General features: G+C 36.7%; 1 protein-coding gene across 3 annotated transcripts in view; it reads right to left on the bottom strand.

Moving 5' to 3' along the window:
- Positions 1 to 1,469: 1,469 nt before the first annotated feature.
- The window catches only part of PHKB (phosphorylase kinase regulatory subunit beta), a 198,863-nt gene continuing 177,708 nt past the window's right edge, over positions 1,470 to 22,624 (bottom strand). For all 3 annotated transcript variants that reach the window (XM_059906033.1, XM_059906034.1, XM_059906035.1), the window contains 5 exons: positions 15,517 to 15,651; positions 9,093 to 9,222; positions 4,927 to 5,034; positions 2,888 to 3,028; positions 1,470 to 2,235 (listed from right to left, as the gene is read on the bottom strand). In XM_059906033.1, coding sequence (XP_059762016.1) covers positions 2,098 to 2,235; positions 2,888 to 3,028; positions 4,927 to 5,034; positions 9,093 to 9,222; positions 15,517 to 15,651 — 652 coding nt within the window. In that variant the 3' untranslated portion in view covers positions 1,470 to 2,097. The remainder of the gene's footprint in view (positions 2,236 to 2,887; positions 3,029 to 4,926; positions 5,035 to 9,092; positions 9,223 to 15,516; positions 15,652 to 22,624) is intronic.

Below are 22,624 nucleotides of genomic sequence, written 5' to 3'. Positions count from 1 at the left end.
CCTGTGGGCACTGAGAAAAGACTGTACGGTTTGACTGACTTTAGTACTCAAATGCATCCACATTGCCAAATATAAATTGTTCTAGCTCTTTCAAATTATTGATCATTAGAGATAAAACAATTATTTCAGTGATACCACTTTTATTTCCTATTATTTATGTTACTACTGGAATTTTTTTCAGAGCCAGATTCATGCTCTGAGTCAAAGGGAAAACTCAAATTGACTGACTAGTGAGGAATTCTCAGTGGGCAATGAGCGCTTATAGCATTTATCTGGAGGCTTTCAAAAGTGGTTTGTAATCCAGTAAGATCATGGTTCTGGACAGAAGCCAGTGATTGGTTTGGAATCAAAGATAGTGCAATCAGATAAGATAGCCTTAGGCCAGAATTCCTGAAGAAGCAAGGAGAACTCCTCCTAAACGAAATCATCCCCCATAGCCTGAATCAACAGTTACTGGCTTCTCCCCAGTAGGTTTTACCAGGAAATGTGGCAATCTAAGACTACAATCACATTAGAGGGAAGAAAAATCAGTCTGGGGTAGACTAGTGAGAAGTACATAGATTCTGTAATGACATACAGAAATCTGAATTCTTTTCATATTACAAGTGGAAGAATTTATTACATAATATGGACCATAGTATTCTTACCTGTAAAACTGGGATAACAATTTCTATTTCATATGATCAGTATGCAAATTTGATATTATAATTCATATGAAACACTTAATACATTACAGGTTCTGAATAGATGTTATTTTTCTCCTTGATTTCCGAAAAAAAAAAAAGTTCTATTTGGTCAGATTTTTACCTCATTTTTCTCAATTTTGCCAACCTGCACACACGTATGATTTCTTATGCAGGATCTAGGCAGTGTACCTCAAAGTTATGAGGAATGTGCCTGACTCTTCAGATTTTTTCATGTGCTCCTGCATCCATTTATTTGATATCAATTTGACTTGTCACTGAAGCTACTTTGTCCTTTCTTTCTTAGATCCTTTCAAGACTCTACAAATGGGCTGCATTTTTTGTGACAAGTTTGACTTCTCAGGTGAAACTCAATAATAAGACTGGTCAGAAAAATGACTCTCTTTGGGGCCAGGGCTCAAATTAATGGGCTTCACTGTAATATTCAGTAAGGAAATAAATTCATAAAATTTAAATGTTTAATCTACTTTATATTTTTATTGACATTTGTTTAAGTAAATTTGGTAATAAAATATGTGTAATTGTAAGTACCATAGATTCTCTTCCATTTCATCTCCTGATCAATTAAATGAAAATATTCAGGAGTAATAAACTTGATACTGTGAAAAATGGGAACAAAGAATGTATCCAGATATATTCATTAATTCAGAAATAAAATTTAATGACTTTTAATTTTGTTTTTTATGAGTACAAACTAGGTTAACAGTACACACTTCTGAATAATCTTACTTAAATTCTGTTTTTAGTAAGGGCACAAAGAAAATATTTGATCAGGCATAGATTTATTATTTTAGTTCAACCACTACAGTTAGCACAAATACAAAACCACAATCATGTTTACAAGGCAAAAATTGTACAATAGCTCTGTATACTAAAATATTATCAATAATGCAGTTTGAGAATCAAAATATCAGCTGGCTGATTTTGCTTTTAAGATGCATACTGGTATCTTTTTCTAGCACTATAATGCCACTTACAAAAATTTACCTTTCCACATATTTTCATTCCTAGTACGCATAATTAGTTGGGAAATTCATTTAATTGGCAGTAAGGTGGGAATTTAGTCCAAAGTGCAAAGACTCATTTTGAGGAGCTGTGTAATCATAAAACATGCAGTGGTGAACTTTCAATTCATAAACAATTACTATTGTTCAGTAAAGATTATTATTGTAGTGGGCATAATCATGAGAACTTATTTTCACTTGATTATAAGCAGTTCTTACCATCAGAGTGCTTATGGCATGCAAGAGGTCCAATAACTCTGCCAAGGGTGTGGCAACCACTCACCAGCATGATCAGCCCACACATTAACGGCTGCCTTGATTAAGCTTCAACACAAACTTCACACACTTCTGGAAAACCTGCCTCAACAGAGTCTCTAACACCTTCCTCACTAGCTAACCAGACATGGGTCATCATTGCTTGGCTTGACTTCTCCTTCCAGCAGCAAATTCATCACGACCTTTGTCAAATAGCTGCATGTTCCTCTTTTTCCCAGGGGGGGAGTATTGTAAAAGGAAGTCATGTCATCCTACAAAGGAAAACAATAAGCAAGTTGTTCGATTTTTTTGTTGGTAAAGAGTTGACAGGTAAAGTCAGTGTCAGCCTAGAGGGAAAAATAAATTCACAGAAATATTTCCTCATGGAAAAGATGAGCTTCTTGAGTTTTTCTTTTATTTTCCTGAGGTGTCTTCTCAGCATATAAAGCAAAGACAGACGTTTTTAGTATTCTCCTCTTTGCGGATAATTTTTATTTACTTAGGGAACCTTTTTACTGACAAGCATAAAATATTAAACAGAGAGCCTGGAAGGGACTATATTAGGTAGTACACAGCACCAGTGTAGTCTGTTACTCATTCCCATCCTCCCCAGAATTTAATTTTATAGCCTTCTGGAATCTATGGCTCTTTTCTGGTAAAACACATTTTAACTGCTAACTATAAAAAGGAAAATTTATCTCTTCTTAGATTTCTTTTTAGTTAGAACTTCATAGCTGAACTGACTAGTAATTAACTAAAAAGTAACATTAATTCCTTAAATAAATCAGACTTCCCTCTGCCTCTCAAGTACTCTATTTTGTACTCTGTAAATCTGTTTCATAAGTTAAATGATAAGAGATTAGGGATATTTTGAAGAACTGAGACAAAAAAGCAATTCTACAAAAAGCTATTTTGTCTACTTACTTGTTTTTCAACTTCTTTTAGTTGACTCTCATCTTTTTGAAATTCATGAAATGCTTCTTTCACCAGTTTGTCTAGATCTACTTTGTCTTGAAATTCTAGCTCAGGGTTTCTTTCCAGTACAGTGGATACAACCATTAGTAACTAGAAGAGACAGACACATTGAAAGCCAATTATATGAACCATAAAAGCGACACAGTCTGGATATGTTTTCATTCTTCACTCAGACTGATGTATGGTCCTCATATTCCACAGTGTGTTCTGTACAATGATAGGCTTTAGGATCATCCATGGATGGAATCTTCCTAATCTTGCCAATTAGTAGCATGAGTTCTGTTTGGAAACCTCACTTTTTTTTTTCATTGTATGTATCCCTGTAGCTGTATGGAAATGTTTTTTAGTCACTTAAATAAAACTAATAACTTAGAAAAATGACTTTTCTAATCCTGTCAACAGTACATAGTGCCCTATTCACCCAAAGTGTCTGAACTCTTTCTGGTCTTCAGGCCTTAATCCTTGGTGGCAAGACACCAGAACAGTGTCCAGTGGAGCAGAGGCTGCCTCAGAAGAGGTGGTAGGCAACAAAGCCAGAGAAGGCAGATGAGTTCAGTGGAGATTCTGGATCTAGGCTCAGGATCAAATGACTTGGAGTCTAGCACCCCAAAATGAGTATAATTCTGTGACATCATAGTATTTTTCAGGGGACAGTTATGTTTTAAACAATATACTTAACTCTGACTATGACATGAGTACTATTTGGTTTGTATAAGCTATCTTAGTTTAAGGCATCATCCTATTGTTTGGCTACCCTATACATTTATCTAAGTAGTAATGTTCATTTTATATGACAAACTGTAATGTGCAAAGATTGTATCTGAGTATACAATGCTTGGTAAAGACTTTCTCATGATGATTATGGCTCCTAAGTTGGACATGGAATTATGGCCTCATAATCCCCAACTTGGGAATCTTTCTGCATGTATTTTATTGAAATGCTTCCCAAACAGAACCGGAAAGAACCAAAGGAAACAGAAAAATCCAGGGGTCACAATGTGGGAGACCTTGGTGCAGGGCTTTAGTCAAAAGAATTCGAAGTTTTGCTCAAGTACTAAATGTAGATTTCTTCTGCAAAGAGAATGACTTTGTTTTAGAGATAACTATGGGCACAAGATACCAAAAGGTTAACAGCACAAGGAAGGCATTCACCCTTCTAAAATCCCCGTCTTTAGACGGGGATTTTAGGAGGTGCCACATCCAGTTCAGCACTCACTGAGAGCTTCTGTATCAATAAGACATATTACACACCCTCAAGAAACACAAAGTCTGATGGAGACATTCCCAGAGAAACAGACAAAGTGAGGATGAGCTATAAATTATATCCATTCATTTGAGGGATTCTCTATGTATTTTTTTTCTTTTTTCTTATTTATTTATTTATTTATTTTCTCTCTATGTATTTGATATAATGTTTTAAAATGGCAAAAAAATATGTGTACACATGCGCATGCACGTGTGTGTCTATGCTAGCATTTAACTTTATATGGAGCAATGATGATACACAAAATTACACGCCTTCTCTGATCACAGAGAGATGTCTAGAAAGGTGTCCCTCAAAATAATAGTGACAATCTATTGTTAGTGGATATAGAGACATTTTTGGCTTTCTTTTCTATCATTTTCTGAACTACTGAAATTTTGTACAATAGTCATGAGTTATTTCTGTAAACAGAAAAAAAAAAAAAGACAAATAGAAAAAGGTCACTTCCTCTCTTTCATGGTATCGTTGATGCACTTACTGTGGGGGTGAGTGTGTAGCTGAGAAAGTTGGGCAGTTAGCCTTTCCACCCTGATGGATTTAAGATGTTTGAATTGTTCATGTGCTTCAACTTGGGTCAAGGATGGCCATCTTCTCCAGGACTCAACTGGAGATTTGGGTTAGGTGAGGAGTGGAATTCCTGGTCTCTTGGGCAGTTTCCTTATACTAGTTTTCAGGGAACAGATAGAAAGCACTTCTTCAGCAATCTACATTTTAAAATACAAACCTCCACAACTATCTGTCTGTATTTTGGCTGGTCGATATTTCCCAACATGTCTTCAACAAGGAGAGAGAAATTCATCTCATACATGGTCATATCTGACAGGGTTGGTTGCTGAAAGAAATAACTCAATATTAATATGCTGCATTGTTATATCCTGGTTCCCACTTAATAGGAAAATTTCATTTTCTAGTCAATAATCTTTTTCAGCTTCTACAAAACCTTATAGAGCATTTTCAGCTATATGACTATCGGATTTTATATATGTCAAATTACTGAAGCCAACCAGCTGACTATTGTGATAAATTAAACCTCCTGTTTTTAGTAGTTATCTTTACTATATTAATGTTTTTAGGGAAAAGGGACTATATTAGAAAACCACTTCAATACACAAACAGAACAGCCAAAAATTGAGACAACAAATAAGAGTACATATTGCTTTCAGAATTAACACAAGAAGTTATTATGCTTGCTGTCAGACTTCAGCATGTAAGTCACCTGCTATTAAATTAACATCATTTCTGTGGCAGGTCCTTTCTGAGCTGGCAGCATAAAAATGCATGCAAATAAGTGAAACAACATTATGTGCAGAAAAAAGCAAAACAAAAAAAATGTTCTCTACTCTACTCTTTATATTTCATTTAAGACAAGAGTATTGCAAAATCTTCCATTCACATTCCACAAACCAAATGAAAGCAGAAAACAAACTCAAATCTGAACCAAATCTGGGCATGGCAGATAATCTTCAAAGGATGGAAGGAAAGGCTCTAAATGTTAGGCTCGTATGGTGGAAAGCAGATGGAGTCCCCAGAATTATTACCAGAGATGCAGAGATGATGAGTCATACTTATTTGCTTTTACCTCAGTGATGATTTACAGTGAACTTAATCACAGCCTCTGAACAATGTCTATCTACATACTACTCAAAATGGGACCCAGCAGAAATGTCTCCTTTCAATCAAATGACAGCAGTGTTATTCTGCTTGGTATAATAATGCCTCAGTCCTATATTCAGTGTGGTCCATCTATTGTATTCTGTATTCAATACAATCCAACATAATGTTAATGTTTACAGGTAGTACCTAATTAGGGGAAAATGAAGCTGGTTGTTCAACAGGGTACGGGCATACCTTGTTTTATTGTGCTTCACTTTACTGCACTTTGCAGATTTTTTTTTTTTTTTTTACAAATTGAAGGTTTGTGGCAACCCTGTGTTGTTAGATGATGGTTACCAATTTTTAGCAATAAAGTACTTTTTAATTAAGGTACATACATTGTTTTTTTAGGCATAATGCTATTGCACACTTAGTAGACTACAGTGTAGGGTAAACATAATTTTTATATGCACTGGAAAAACAGAAAATTTTATGTAATTTGCTTTATTGCGATCGTCTGGAACCAAACCTGCAATATTTGAGATACGCCTGTAATTATAACTGTTTAGATGTCTAGCAATGAGACTAATGGGGTTACAGAAGAAAAGGAAGAACTTTTCATGGGTTCACATCAATTTCCTTTTAATATATCTCATTTGAAAAGTCAACCTAGCTAGTGTGCAATACGATAGTTAAACCTAGAGAAGAGACATCAAGGCTGCCTTATTTTCCAATCTCTGAAAGAAGTGGCAACTGTAGCAGAGAAGTTAAGAGAAAAGGCTCAGAAGTCAAATTGCTGGGGAAGGGGGTTGCACTCTGGGTCAGCTACTTCCTAGATGTGTGACCTTGGAAAAACCACTTAGCTGTGCTTTAGTTTCCTCATCTGTCAAACAGTAACAATAAAGTACCTACCTCAAAAGACTGTTGTGAGGATTAAAGGAGCACTTAGAAAAGTGCCTGGCACATAAAAATACTTAACATGTAGTTGTTGTTAGCATGGAGAAAATACTAAATGTAAGTGGCCTAGGCAATTAGACAATTAAAAGAATATCTGGTAGGTATTAGCAGGGGTTGGGAAAGAAGCTAACAAAACATTGCCAGAGTCCACTGTACACGGACACAAGGCCTGGCAGAAGAAGCAGGACACGAACAGTAGAGGCCAGCTCCCCACCCACAGGAGACAGAGCTGCCCCATACAACGGTCACAGAGCATCTGGGAAAGGGCTGGAGCACCTATACTGGCAGCCGACAAGAACCACTCAACAGTTTTGTTAATAGCATAAAGAATACTTTTAAAAAGTTCTTATTCATTTTTGAAAATAAATAATAGATTCACAAGTTCAAACTCTGAAAGGTTAAAAAGGGTTTTCAGTGAAAAGCTGCTCTGTCCCCCCAGACCACAGTTCCTTTTCCCAAAGGCAAAGACTAGAACGCTACCAATTTCTCGTGGGTCCTTTCAGAAATACGCTATGTACATATAAACAAAATGAGTATGGGTGTGTGTATTTAAGAATATTTTATTTTCACAGATATAGAAATCAAACTAGTAGCTGCCAGTGGGGTGAGGGAAGAGGAGAGGGGCAAGATAGGGGTAAGGGACTACAAGGTACAAACTATGTATAAAATAAATAAGCTACAAGTATACACTATATAGCAGTGGTCCCCAACCTTTTTGGCACCAGGGACTGGTTTCATGGAAGACAATTTTTCTACGGAGAGGGGTGGGGGTGGGGGGGGATGGTTTTGGAATGATTCAAGCACATTACATTTATTGTGCAGTTTATTTCTATTATTATTACATTGTAATATATAATGAAATAATTATACAACTCACCATAATGCAGAATCAGTGGGAGCCCTGAGCTCGTTTTCACTTGCCACTCCCTGTAGGGTTTTGATATGAGTCTGCAAGCAACTGATTTATTATGGTCTCTGTGCAGTCAAACCTCTCTGCTAATGATAATCTGTATTTACAGCCACTCCCCAGCGCTAGCATCACCGCCTCAGCTCCACCTCAGATCATCAGGCATTAGATTCTCATAAAGAGCAGGCAACCTAGATCCCTCGCACGCGCAGTTCACAGTAGGGTTCGCGCTCCTATAAGAATCTAATGCCACCGCTGATCTGACAGGAGGCAGAGCTCAGGAGGTAATGCGAGCGATGGGGAGCGGCTGTAAATACAGATGAAGCTTCACTTGCTCGCCCGCCACTCACCTCCTGCTGTGCAGCCCACTTCCTAACAGGCCATGGACCAGTACCGGTCTGTGGCCCAGGGGTTGGGGACCCCTGCTATACAGCACAGGGAATACAGCCAATATTTTATAATAACTTTAAATAGAGTATAATTTATAAAAATATTGAATCACTATGTTGTACACCTGAAACAAGTATACTTCAATAAAAAAAGAATACTTTGTATAAAGACCTTCATCAAGAATAATTTGTTTGATGTTTCAACACTATAAACAGATACAGTACTCCATTTCTTGAAGGCCTAATTATTCCCGTTTGTGCATAAGCACAATGATTTAGGTGTCAGGATTAAATAAAATAATTAAATCAAAGAGGCAGGCCAGTTTATATAACTTGGGAAACCATCTAAAGGAGGGAACACTAATTCATTCGGACCAACGGTAAGTTACATCTCAATTAAATAAGTGATTGTCTAATGACCTAAAAAGTTACTGTACTTTTCACATTCAGTGCAGTTCTTAACTAGTAATTTCCTTATCCACAGCATTACTAAGTCACCTTGTTTCTTAAGACTGATTTGGTTCTGTCTTTTGAATGTATGTTTTCCTGTTTGTGAGGTCCCCCAGCACTGGCCCATTACAGTTGGTGGTGAAGGAATACCACCACTCAGTAATGTCAATATAAGAAACCCTAAATTCACTAATAAGCAAATAAAGGAAGGATAGATTGCTTGGCAAAAGGTTTGACCATACGGTGTCTTTAAACTGAGAACTTCCTTGAAACATCTGAAATATGATAAAACAAATTTTTTTTTTTTATTGAATACAACTTTCAAGCAAAATATCCATTTGTAAAGCAAGGCTTTTTTATAGAGGAACACTAAAATTGAAAAATAAAAAGAACTCAGATTGGGAAAAACTACTTCCAATCCAATTGACCAGACTTATTTTCTCCCTTCAGGTATCTGGATAACCCTACTTTAAATACTCTTAGAAAATGGAATAAGTAGAAAAGTTATTTTCAAAGCAGAGAAGGAAAGAACTCTCTGCTCCTTGAGGTCCCTTTAGAAGTCCCTTTACTGACACAAACACAGTGGGGCTGTACCTGGGGCAAATGCCTTCCGGCTACAATGATTCCATTGGGTGTGCGCTCCAGGATCTGCCACACTCGGTCATAGAACTCAGGGGGAGTTCTATTCAAAGAGCCATCGATCTGACGCCTGTTCAGCCAACATCTGTAGACCAAAAGAAAATGCCTCAGTGTTGAAAAACAAGCTTGTTCTGGCAGAAAGCAGGGCTTTTATATTCCATATACTACTAAATATTTCAAAGTGAAAACAGAGCTTGCAGGAAAGGAGAAAATCCCCAAGATTTAAAGAAATTTAACAAGCAAAATGTTATTCTCTAGTAAGTTACTTACAACTCACTATGTGATTAAATGACTTTCTAACATGTAAAGCAGCTCAATGTAAAAACACAGCAGCAGTCATTTTCAAAATTAGTTCACATGGTCCTCACATACAATAAAATGTAAGCTCCATGAAGGCCTAGGCATTGTATTGATATATATAGCTGGATCATTCCTATACACTTCTCCAAGAAAAGTGCTTAATAAACACCTGATAAGTGGGTGAATGCTCAAAAAAGCATGATGTATCTAATGAAATTACCTTATTTTAAACCTTATGTGTCAATTTAAACCTTATATTTAGTTTTAAACCTTAATTTAAATATGGCCAAAGTACCAGTGCTGAAGAATCAGTTACCAAATTTTCATGTCATAATAATCGACATGTAAGAGTCAAAATTCTAGAGCTATTATTTTCATAGATTAAATATTAAATCTTAAAGATATAATAGTTACTTCAATCACAAACTGCTAAAGATGCAGAATTTGCATAATCTGAAAAGAACACACAAATGACACAGTAGTATATTCTTACAAAAGCTGAAGATAGGAACAAGTATAAACTTTTTATACTTGGTATTAAAACAGGCTGCAGAGTAAAATGTGTCATCAACCACAAGATGGGAATGTAATGACCAACAGTATTTCTAGGTGTGAAGATAGCTATGCATGATACAGTAAACAGAAAAAGACATTTTTGTTCTGGTGAAAGAGGACCAATGAAATTACATCACTACATAAGTGAGGAGGCACTTTTTTGGACATACAGCTTCTTCTGGTAGACCCACACTTGTGTGGCTGGGTTCAGTGCTATGCTAAAGAGAAAAAGCCAAAGGAGTTCCTTCATGACGTTTTGTTTTGGATAATGGGTGTGCAAACTGAATATCCTATATTCTGCGTTTGATTTTTTCCCCCTATTTCCTTTGTTTGGCAACAACAAAAGAGATGTTTTCCGAGTTCTATGAAGTCATGGTTAATACTATAAAAAGGAGATGTTTGCTTAGAACAACATAAAAGGTAGAAATGTGTGAATACTCACAGAGGAGGAATTATTTTAGAAGAATTCTCTTATTTTTACTTTTTTGGCTTTTTATTTTGAAAAAAATTAGACTTATAGAAAAGTAAAAAAAAAAAAAAAGTTCCTCTTTACTCAGCTTCCTTTACTTCTGTCATCTTACATAACCACTAGCACAACTATTAGAAACCAGGAAATAAACACTGGTACAATACTACTAATCTATGGACCTTATTCAAATTGTGCCATTTCACCACAAATATCCTTGTTTTGGTCCTGGATCCCATCCAGGACCCCACACTGCGTTTAGTTTTCAGGTCTCCTTAGGCTCCTCTACTCTGTGACAGTTCCTCAATCTTCATCTTTCACGACTTTGACATTTTAGAAATGTCAGTTATTTTGTAGAATGTACCTCAATTTAGGTTCGTCTGACGTTTTCTCATGATTAGACTTAGGTTATGCATTTTTCACAAGAATACCCAGAAATGGTTGCACCCTTCTCAGCACATCATATCAGGGGGTATGTGATGTTGATGTATCTTATTACTGGTGATGTTAACCTTGATCATTTGGTTAAGGTGGAGTCTGCTGGGTTTCTGCACTGTAAAGTTACAATTTTTCCTTTTACAATTAAAAAGTATCTTGAATGGAAATACTTTGAAATTATGCAAATTTTCCGTTTCTCATCATACTTCTACCCGCTAAATTTAGTGGTTCTTGCCTGCAATAGTTATTACTCTTGTATTTGCCTAATGGTGATTTTTTTTAAATGCATTTTTTAAAAAATGTATTTATTTATGGCTGTGTTGGGTCTTCGTTTCTGTGCGAGGGCTTTCTCCAGTTGCGGCAAGCGGGGGCCACTCTTCATCGCGGTGCGCAGGCCTCTCACTATCGTGGCCTCTCTTGTTGCGGAGCACAGGCTCCAGACGCGCAGGCTCAGTAATTGTGGCTCATGGGCCTAGTTGCTCTGCGGCATGTGGGATCTTCCCAGACCAGGGCTCGAACCCGTGTCCCCTGCATTGGCAGGCAGATTCTCAACCACTGCGCCACCAGGGAAGCCCTGGTGATTTTTTTATTTCCATCATTCCATCTATACTTATTAATTGGAATTCCATTGTAATACAAGTCCCTTCTCTCCCATTTATCTATATATATCAGCATGGACTCATGGATATTTATTCTATCAGATGTAATCCAATAGTATCATTATTTATTTTCTTGCTCAAATTGTTCCAGCTTTGGCCATTGAGCCTTCTTCACGCTGTCTCCAGTATCCTTCTAACACACCTCTATAATTTTTTGGAGCACTTTCTTACTTTCTGGTACCACAAGATGCTCCAGGTTCGTCTTGTATTTTTCTTGACCCAGCCCTGGAATCAACCATTTCTCCAAGGAACTCTGGTTCCTTTATTAGAAAGTGGTATTTGGAAATCAATATCTGGGCACTAGGTTTGCTCATTGCTATTGGGGTTTCATTGCTTCTAGGTTCTCTCAGTGGACAATTAGGAAAGATATGGATGTATGCTCGCATATACACACCCACATTTATTTCTGTATCTATTTCTGTATCTATACATCTGTGTAAAAATCATGAATTCATACTGATACTCCCAATTCCAGCCCAAAACCACAGGGTATATTCTAGCCACTCCTCTTTCCTTATTTGTAACTACATTTTCCAACAGTGAAAAAAAATCTGGCTCAAATTAGCCACATTTACTTATTTATTTAATATCAGTGTGTGTATGTATACACACCATATATATAACACTATGTATGTAAGTATGTGTGCAAATATATATATATAAATATATATATATATATATATATATAAATTCCAGAATTGCTAATTCCTACCTCTGTGAGAAAAAAATTTATTATACAGAGTATAGGATTTGTGTGCAGTTCTTTTTTGTTTAGCTTTACAGTGTCTAGTCAATGTTTTCCAAAGGTACTTTGGTTAATTCTTGTCGTCCCCTCCCCCTTCAGTGTGGTAATATTATTCATTTGTAATATGGTTAGGGTCAGTTGTTACTGTTTGTATTCTATTTTAGGTACCTTCCACACGTGGATTAATTTTAATTAATTATTTACATTTGGGGAATATAAAACATTACCATAGTTTAAGAGTCAGAGCTATTCAAATGGTATACTCAAGTGGAAGGTATATTCAAATGGAAGTATTGCTCAACCCTCAACCTTACTGCACTGTACCTATTTTTTTCATTCTTCCAACCCTGTTCCTCCCCACTCCCTGAAGGTAACCAATTAGTTTCTGATTTATCCTTCCTGTATTTCTTCTGTAAAAATGAGCAGATATCCCCTTCTTTCTTACATGAAGAGTAGCGTACAATACATACTCTTTTGTATTTTGCTGGTTTTTTTAAAAATTTTTATTTTGTTTATTTTATTTCTTTATTTTGGTTGCTCCTGGTCTTAGTGGTGGCAGGCGGGTTCCTTAGTTGCAGCTCACGGGCTCCTTAGTTGCAGCTCACCAGCTCCTTAGCTGCAGCACGTATGTTCCTTAGTTGTGGCACATGTGCTACTTAGTTGCAGCTGGCAGGCTCCCTAGTTGCAGTTCGTGGGCTCCTTAGTTGTGGCATGCGAACTCCCAGCCGCAGCATGCATGCGGGATCCAGTTCCCTGACCAGGGATCGAACCCACGTTTCCCCACACTGGAAGGCAGATTCTCAACCACTGCGCTACCAGGGAAGTCCTCTGGTTTCTCTTCAGAGTGTATAAACCTTTCGTCTTTTACTTTGCTGTTTTTATGTAACGATATAGCCTAGAAATTATTCCATATCAGTTCATAGAGACCACACTCATTCTTTTTTCACAACTTCATAGTACTCCACTGTGTGGACATACCACAGTTTATTCAAATAATCCCTCATGCATGGGGACTAAGGTCATGGGCATTCCAAAATTTGCAATTATAAACAATGATGCAATGAACAACACTGTGCATATATATAATATCTATTCATGCTGTTGGAGGCAACCTCCAGGGTGGGTCCCTAAAAGTAAGACTGCTGGGTCAAAGGGTAAGTGCAAATGTAGACTTTTTTTTAGACGTTGTCCAATTCCCATATAGAAGAGTTGTAGTCACCAGCTGTATATGGGAGTGTCTGTTTCTCCCCAGGCTCAGCAAATGTTTGCCACACTGTTTAACTTTGCTAGTCTGATAGATGAGAAATGGTATCTCAATGTGTTTTAATTTACACTTCTCTAATTATGAGTTAGTTTGAACATCTTTCCAAATATTTAAGGTCCATTTTTTAATGTTTTAAATGAACTGATCAATCATATTTTCCCCCATTTTTCTCTTAGGTTTTTGGTTCTTTGTCCCTCAATTTTTAAGATTCTTGGATATTAGCTCTTTGTAACAAATGTTTTGTTCCAGCTTCTTAGTTGTCTTTTGGCATTGTCTATTTTTTCACCATGCAAAATGTTGCTTTTAATTTTTATATAATCTTTTATTGCCCCTGGGTTTGAATCATAGTTAGAAGGTCTTTCCCATACCAAGGTAACAAAGGAATTTACCCATGTCTTCTTTTTTTTTTAATATATTTTTTTATGTTTATTCTTTTATATTTATTCTATTTTATTTTTGGGGGCTGCGTTGGGTCTTTGTTGCTATGCACGGGCTTTCTCTAGTTGTGGTGAGCTGGGGCTACTCTTTGTTGTGGTGTGCAGGCTTCTCATTGCAGTGGCTTCTCTTGTTGCGGAGCACAGGCTCTAGGCATGTGGGCTTCAGTAGTTGTGGCACACATGCTCAGTAGTTGTGTCTTGCAGGCTCTAGAGTGCAGGCTCAGTAGTTGTGGCACACAGGCTTAGTTGCTCCAAGGCATGAGGGATCTTCCCGGACCAGGGCTCGAACCTGTGTCTCCTGCACTGGGAGACGGATTCTTAACCATTGTGCCACCAGGGAAGTCCCAACCCATGTCTTCATTTAGCACTAGTGTGGTTTCATTTTTTTTTTTAACGTTTAGATCACTAACCTGTTTGGAGTTTATTCTCGAGTACAGTATAAAGTATGAATTTTATTTCATCTTTTCCAAATGGCTATCCAGTTGTCCCATCACTATTTATTTAAAAAGTCCATCCTTGACCCAATGATTTTGAGATGTCATACATGACATTATCATACATGAAATTTCCATATGTTCTTGGGGGGTCTATTTCTGGACTTTTTATTCTGTTTAACTGTTCTATTTTTCTGTTCATGTACCAGCATCACGTTATATTAATTATAAAGGCTTTTAAATATTTTTACTGTCTCTCTTAGGGCAAGTCTTTGTTTTATGTTTTTCTGGTTATTCTTGCATGTTTGTTTTTCCACAGGAAGTTTAGTATTAACTGGTCTAACTCCATAAAACAGCTTGTTGGAATTTTATTGGAATTTCATTAAACTTGTAACAGAAATCTTTAAAATGTTGAGTTTTCCTGTCTAAGAACAAGGATGCTCTTCCATTTGTTCAAATATACTTTTGCAGAAGACTTCTTTTCTAGGTATTTCTAGGCATATAACTATACCTTGGAAAGTACCAGGCACACAGATAGTGCTCAATAAATGCTTGCTTCAATAATTTTATTAAAGCACTTTCTGTAATAAAAATAACTCTTCAATTCAATGCAATCCAAAGTATTTGTTTTGCTTTTATTCTAAGGTTAGCACAAGTTAAGTCTAAGACAAGTTTTACCTGAATAAGTTTAGAGTCTACTTAGAGAGACAGAGTTACAGGCAAGATATTTAAGTAACATTACCAAATCCAAACTTTTATGCCAAAATGTTGGGAGGAGATGGCGAGTACTACAAAGGATCAGAAAGGGAATTGACCAAAGTGGAATGAAGTGTTACATTCTGCATAGAATAATAAAAATTAAGAAACATTTACAATCTATACCTGAAAAAAGTATAAAATTCAAATCAACACAAAATCATAACTGAAGACAATTTTAATTAGTATCTCTAGGTATGCTGCCCATCTACTGGTCTTTGATACTCTGCTGCATTTTATTTCTTATTAACACCTTACTAATTTCATATATATATAGTTATTGTAAATCCAGAGTGTCCTGTAGGTAACAAAGGACCTTCATTACCTTCTATTCCGTTGAGGCTGCAGAATATCCAACAGAAGCTGTTTCACTTCACTAGGTGACAACTGATATAAGTCTCTGGCTGGCTTGTATCCGCCACGGATCTGTAGTTCATACTCCATAGCATGGATGATCCACCTGAAACAAAACAGGGAAAGCATGAATCAATAACTCTTGAAATAAAATCACCTGTGCTTCTTTTGGCAATGCCCTTAACAGCACTGACCCATCCAAAGAGGAATGAAGAAAAGGCCATTTGAATTTCCTGAACTGCTGATATAATTACTTCCATCAAGATTATGTGACATGATCAGACTCTTAAAAATGAGCCCTGCTCGTGCACATGTGGTTAGGTAGTAAAACATGAAAATAGACAGGTACTTAGGTTCTTACCAAATGAGACTGATGAGTAGTGGCTGCCACACTACTATTTTCTTAATACTAGATATATGAAAAAAACAAATAGGATAAAAATAAATCATTTTAAGAAATGGGCTGAGATATGCTATTATATAAACATTCCTTTCCCAGGAAGGACAAGTATTTTTTACCTACTTCTTTTTTTTGGTAGTTATTCCCTTATAATTGGAAGGGACAGAGGAGAAATACCTGCCTTTGAAATACAGGCACACAGTTAGTTATAACTTAATTATACTAGTATGTCAGAGAACATACTCTGATCAGTAGATTTCAGAAGAATCTATTCTTTAATAGATATTTAAATGCTGTTCATGTACCTATTATTAAAAAAACTGTAATAGATATTTAAATGCTGTTCATAAAACACATTTTTATTACAGAAAGAGCTTTAACGTGATTATTTAGGAAAGCATTTATTGAGCACTATTTGTGTGCCTGGTAGTTATATGCCTAGAAATGCCTAAAATATTTCATCATTTTATGTGTAAATAATTTTATTATTTAACTTGAGAAGCTTTTAGTAAGTATTTTTACAGTTTCATCTCATTTCATTTATTGTATTCTGAGGAAAGAACTCGGATAAACTAGTTATGCAAACCAAAGAAAACTCAGGAAATAATACTATGCCTTAGGGAACCAGAACTCTACAGACCATTAGGAAAAGCTAGGGAATTCGTTTTACACAGCAGATTCCTATGCTTTATCCTTAAATCCTTTGGTGAACACTGAATAGCGAACAGAGACAGAGAACTGCAAAGAACGTGTCTTCACTCACCCAGGCTTTGTCTCCCAAAGGGGGTACTGTGTAGCCAGCCCACAGGTAGAAACGTCTAGTTACAGCAACAAAGATTTAAAGTGGCGAAGTTACTGTGCCCAAATATTTCAGTATCTTTCTCTTATACACTTCTTTGAAAGACTGCCTACAGGTTATTGCAGGTACAGAGATGAAAAAGTTAGGTGGAAACAATCAAAAGATTCAAGTCCTTCTTTCTGCCAAGTTTGGTTTGTAAAACAACAGTGATGCATTCTCATGGAATGACTTTACTGTCTCTCAATGGAAAAAATGGTAAGAAAAATGGTAATTGTTTCCAGTTGAGCAGGAAGTAATATCAACCAAGCATATCACCCCGCCCGCTGGGCCAGGCCATAAGCCACAAGGCAGTGTGTCTCCTGTGACTGCTCCAATCCCTCTGATAAGGCAACTCTCAGCTCTTTTTCCTATCCTCTTCACTATTCTTTGTTGTTGCCATTTCTGGAAGTTAGGAATTTAACTAGTCTGCCAGTCAAATGCAGACTATGTTGCATGACACTGAGATAGATTATAAAGGCATGAGAGATACAAAAGGATAGAACATAATAATTTAAAAAATATATAACATTACTATTACCACTGATGGTACATGACAAATATTTAATACTTGCTCTTTGGTAAGAACACTAAAGATGACAAGGTATCTACAAACAACAAAATACATGTTTGTGAGTTTCCTGGTATGTGCAACAACAGAATATGTAACGGAGTTAAGATGTACAATTTGCCCTTCTCTCATCAGCTGAAAAGCAAAACTGGACCAAACCTATATTATTGCCAAAGACTAGAATTTATTTACTTGTTCATCTTCATTATTATGAACTACATTTAATCAAAATGTTATACAAGCATAAAAGTCACAAGGATATAGTTACTAGTTACTTTGGATGTTTTGATGTTAAAGTTGCTTATGAAATTAGTTCTTTTAAAAATTTATTTTATTGGCGTATAATTGCTTTACAATGTTGTGTTCATTTCTGCTGTACAATGATATGTGAATCAGCTATATGTATACCTATATCTCCTCCCTCTCGGGCCTCCCTCCCCCACCCCATCCCACCCATCTAGGTTGTCACAGAGCACTGAGCTGAGCTCCCTGTGCTATACAGCAGGTTCCCACTAGATATCTATTTTACACATGGTAGTGTATTTATGTCAAACCTAATTAGTTGTTACAGCAACATTTCAGTTACAATAAACTGCTCCACGGACTCTCTTTATAATATAAAAATTCTATTTTTAATTTTACAGGTTGGACAAAATTGTTTTCTATTTATTATTTTATTTCTTTATTTAACATTTAAAATTTACATTTGAGGCAGCTCAGTATAATAGAAGGAACATCAAATTGAAAATCTGAAGACCAGCCTTTTGGTGTTCCCAAACAATTTAATGTCATGAAAAGAAAAATGGGATAAGGGCTGTTCTAGATTAAAAGTGACTTAAGAGATGTAGCAACTAATGCCATGTGTGGGCCTTCTTTGGGACCTTGGTATTTTTAAAACAAAGTCATTTTGGGGACAACCAGAGAAATACGAATAAAAACAGTGTACCAGGTAATATTAAGGAATTATTGCTAATTTTGTTGGGTGTGATAATGGTACTGTGGTTATTAAGAAAATGTCCTTTTTCTTACTTTAGATATATACTTACTAAAATATTGAGGGGTAAACGTCAAAATGTCATTTGGCTGTAAACTTCCTTTATAATTTACAGCCAAAAAAAAAATAAAGCAAATATAGTAAATATAAATTACTAACAATTGCTTGTTAGTAATTTAAATTTAGTTAGTAATTTAAATACTCATTTAAATAATGGGTATATAGGAATTTACCAAACTATTCTGTTATTACACATTTAAATATTTTCATAATGAAAAGAAAAAACAATGAAGACAGACCTGAATACCAATTCTGTCACTTACCAACTGAACCCCATTTCCAAGTTATTTTTCTAATGGGAATACTGTATTACTATTACTTGTTCAGCTCATTTTATGAAATTATTTTGAGGAATAAGTAAGACAATGTTATGTTAAAACTGTTAAAATGCTTTTGAAATTATAGAGTTCAATTTTTATGTTCAATTGTTATGTTCAAATTATGTTAGCAAACTCCTTTTATTTGACTTCTCAAACTCAGGTTGGAAGAAGTGCCGCATTGATTTCACTACAGGAGGTATCCTCTTCTAAAATAAGTAACTAAATTTTTAAAAACACTTACTTTTTAAGGTCCTCCCAAAACTTGAGTTATTAAAACTAAACATTATCTATCACATTTACCTTTTAAAACCTTCAGTACCATAAACAAAGATAGTTGGAGATCTAAATATTTTCCCTCAGGCTTCTATTTACAAAATCTCAGCGGTTCTGTGAGCAAATTGTAGAAAACATTGTACTCAGCAGCCACCAAAGAAAGAAGATGACTTTTCCTTTTTAATAAATTTATTTATTTATTTATGGCTGTGTTGGGTCTTCATTGCTGCATGCGGGCTTTCTCTAGTTGAGGCGAGCGGGGGCTACTCTTTGTTGTGGAGCATGGGCTCTAGGCACACAGGCTTCAGTAGTTGTGGCACGCGGGCTCAGTAGTTGTGGCTCGCGGGCTCTAGAGCGCAGGCTCAGCAGTTGTGGCGCATGGGCTTAGTTGCTCCGCGGCATGTGGGATCTTCCCAGACCAGGGATCGAACCTGTGTCCCCTGCACTGGCAGGCGGATTCTTAACCACAGCGCCACCAAGGAAGTCCCAGAAGGTTCATTTGAGCACAAATGAATCTAACTTATTTGCCAGATTGTTAAAAATACATTATTCATTCAAAAATATTGGCCAAGTTAATCTGTTTAGCTTGGAATTCTTCAAAAGACGAAAACAGAAACAGCCAAATAGCCTTATATATGAACAGTCAGACACTTAGAGAATGTAATTAACCAAGTGAGTCACACAGTTTAGAAAATCAAAGACATTTTAATCCATTTTTAGAACTACTAATACAAAAGAGCATTAATTCCTTTGCATGGGAAAATCTGGCTTCTTACCCTCATTCCTGCTGACAAAGTCACCAAACCTGATTTGACAATTCCAATGTAAAAGCACTTAATGAGAAATGGGGAAAGCAAGCAAGCAAGCAACTGTGGAAGGTCAAAAGAATGAAGGTTATTCTTGGACCAGATCCTTATAAATTCAGTCTGTCTAAAGAACCAGGGACATGCTCTATTTGACAATAAGCAAATGAGAGAGAGGCAGATGCACGCTACTGACCAGATCAACCTTCAAACGTAGCATGGTCTGACTTGACGATGAATTCCTCCACACTGCTGGAAAAATGTGAAGCGGCGGCTTAGTACTCCTCTACAGTCCTGGGAATAAGTTTAACCTTCTAAAAACTCTTTTAATGTGAGGTTGGTTAGCATGTTGTGTATGTGTTGGCATTTTCCTTTCCAACCTGCCCCAATTAAGGAGTGAAATATAAAATAAGGTACATGGAAATCTGACATCACTGGTAAATCAGAACAGCTGACATTTTCTGAAAAAAATGTTAAAAAGAATAGCACTGATCCATAGCAAGAAACAATTTTTAAAATAATCATTTTGAGGTTATTTCAAGATACTAAGAAGTATTTGCCAATTTTACTGTTAAACAAGTGAACAAATAACTGTCTGTGCAAGCATTTTACTAAGCTGTATGATAGGAGATGAAAAGTTGCAAGAAGGGACTGTTCTGCTTGATTCCTACTAATACAAAGAGGGTGACAATTTGATGAGGCAAAAGGAGCTTCCTGTTTGGTAACTGGAGAACAATCACTCACCCACTCTACCTCTGATCTAATCATAACAGAATAGAGGTAGAACTCCATCATCTCACTTCTTTACCTCATATCAAATGTCAAAAGCAAAGTACTATGAATGAGTATCAAACCATGCTAATGAACTCAAGAGCTGCAGTTATCTCCTTTTTCCTTTACTGCACAAGCAATGTTATAGTCTGGTACCTATGACACCAACGGACTTCTCTTAAGCACTGGGTGTGTGATCCACAGATGCAGCTGTGGGCATTAGAAGACAAGACATGCATGGATCATAACGGCTTACAGAGGATGTCCTGGCAGTATGAAAAGCAGGGATGAAAAAGACTTGATAACATATATCCTCAGGGGTTGTCTCCTGAATGACAGACCTAGAACAGAAAGCAGTTGATTGGAGGTCTTTACAGTAATGGGCCTGTCAGGAACTTGATCTATTTCAACATGAAAGCTGGAGCACAAATCAATAATGAGACAGCAAATCAAATCATTATCACACTAGAATACCATTCCTGTGAGCAGGTTAATTTTGTTCACTGGAGTGCCTGATAGCAGTAATGTTGAAGAAATTGCATTGGCAGGATTAACCTTGGAAAAAAGAGAAAAGAAACATGGTGGTATTGGTTTAAAGCAATTGAGGCAGTGGGTGATGTAAATAAATAAAATTTAAAAATCCAAAAACCTCAGAGAGAGAGGTTAAAACAGAGAGATAGGGCTTCCCGGGTGGCGCAGTGGTCGAGAATCTGCCTGCTAATGCAGGGGACACAGGTTCGCACCCTGGTCTGGGAAGATCCCACATGCCGCGGAGCAACTAGGCCCGTGAGCCACAACTACTGAGCCTGCGCGTCTGGAGCCTGTGCTCCGCAACAAGAGAGGCCACGATAGTGAGAGGCCCGCACACTGCGATGAAGAGTGGCCCCCACTCGCCGCAACTAGAGAAAGCCCTCGCACAGATACGAATACCCAACATAGCAATCAATCAATCAATCAATAAAAAAATAAATAAATCTTTAAAAAAAAAACAAAACAGAGAGATACAAGCACACAGTGCAGGAGAATTATGTGTAAGATGTACCATGACTAAGACAAATGTTCTTAATTTTTATGTCCATTCAGCCTAATGAATGTTAGCATTTCAGGAGGAATATGGTGTTAAAAGCTGGCTAAACTATCAATCTCTTTAATCATAATCAACATTTAAAAGATAGAAACAACAGTAAAAAGTCAGATATGAATGAGTTTGAAATGCTTTAATTAACCTATAAGGAAATAAAAAAAGAATGTTTTCTATAAATCCCTTTCCTTCTTTCTTTTAAAATCATGCTACAAACACAAACGGGTGACTTAGAAGAGCAAGAAATTCAACAATTTATAAGAAATTTGACACTCAAGGACTCTATAAATGAATAATTTGTTCATCAATTTTAAGCAAGGTTTTAAGCAAAACCTTCCAGGGACTAAGTCAAGGTAAATTTTGTAAAGAAACATATAAATAGAGTATGTGTTTGCTGCTAGCAGTAAATGCAAGGAAGCTGCTCATTTAAGGAGCTGAGGTCTGAGTAAAATTTATTTAGAATAAAGTGCAATAAAAATATATTAAAAAGATACAAAAATATCTTTTTTTGTTTTCAGAAGGGCACTACCACAAGCCCCACAGACAGGATAACTGCAATTCTCTGAGGTTGTTAGATATCCCTTGAGTAGAGACAGGGCTCCAAAGCCTTTCTGTTAATATGGTGGAGGAGCACCGTGGGCAGGCACAGGAGAATTTTTTTTTTTAATTTTTATTTAATTAATTTATTTATTTGGCTGCATTGGGTCTTTGTAGCTGCATGTGGGCTTTCTCTAGTAGCAGTGAGTGGGCGCTACTCTTCGTTGTGGTGCGCAGGCTTCTCATTGCGGTGGCTTCGCTTGTGGAGCATGGGCTCTAGGCACGCAGGCTCAGTAGTTGTGGCTCGCAGGCTCTAGAGCACAGGCTCAGTAAGTTGTGGTACACAGGCTCAGTTGCTCCACAGCATGTGGGATCCTCCCGGACCAGGGCTCAAACCCGTGTCCCCTGCATTGGCAGGTGGATTCTTAACCACT

This window comes from Balaenoptera ricei, chromosome 19 (assembly GCF_028023285.1).
Source record: "Balaenoptera ricei isolate mBalRic1 chromosome 19, mBalRic1.hap2, whole genome shotgun sequence".
In the NCBI taxonomy this organism is placed as follows: Eukaryota; Metazoa; Chordata; class Mammalia; order Artiodactyla; family Balaenopteridae; genus Balaenoptera; species Balaenoptera ricei.
Note: the sequence above shows the minus strand (reverse complement) of the source record. Positions and strands in the feature narration are given on the sequence as shown.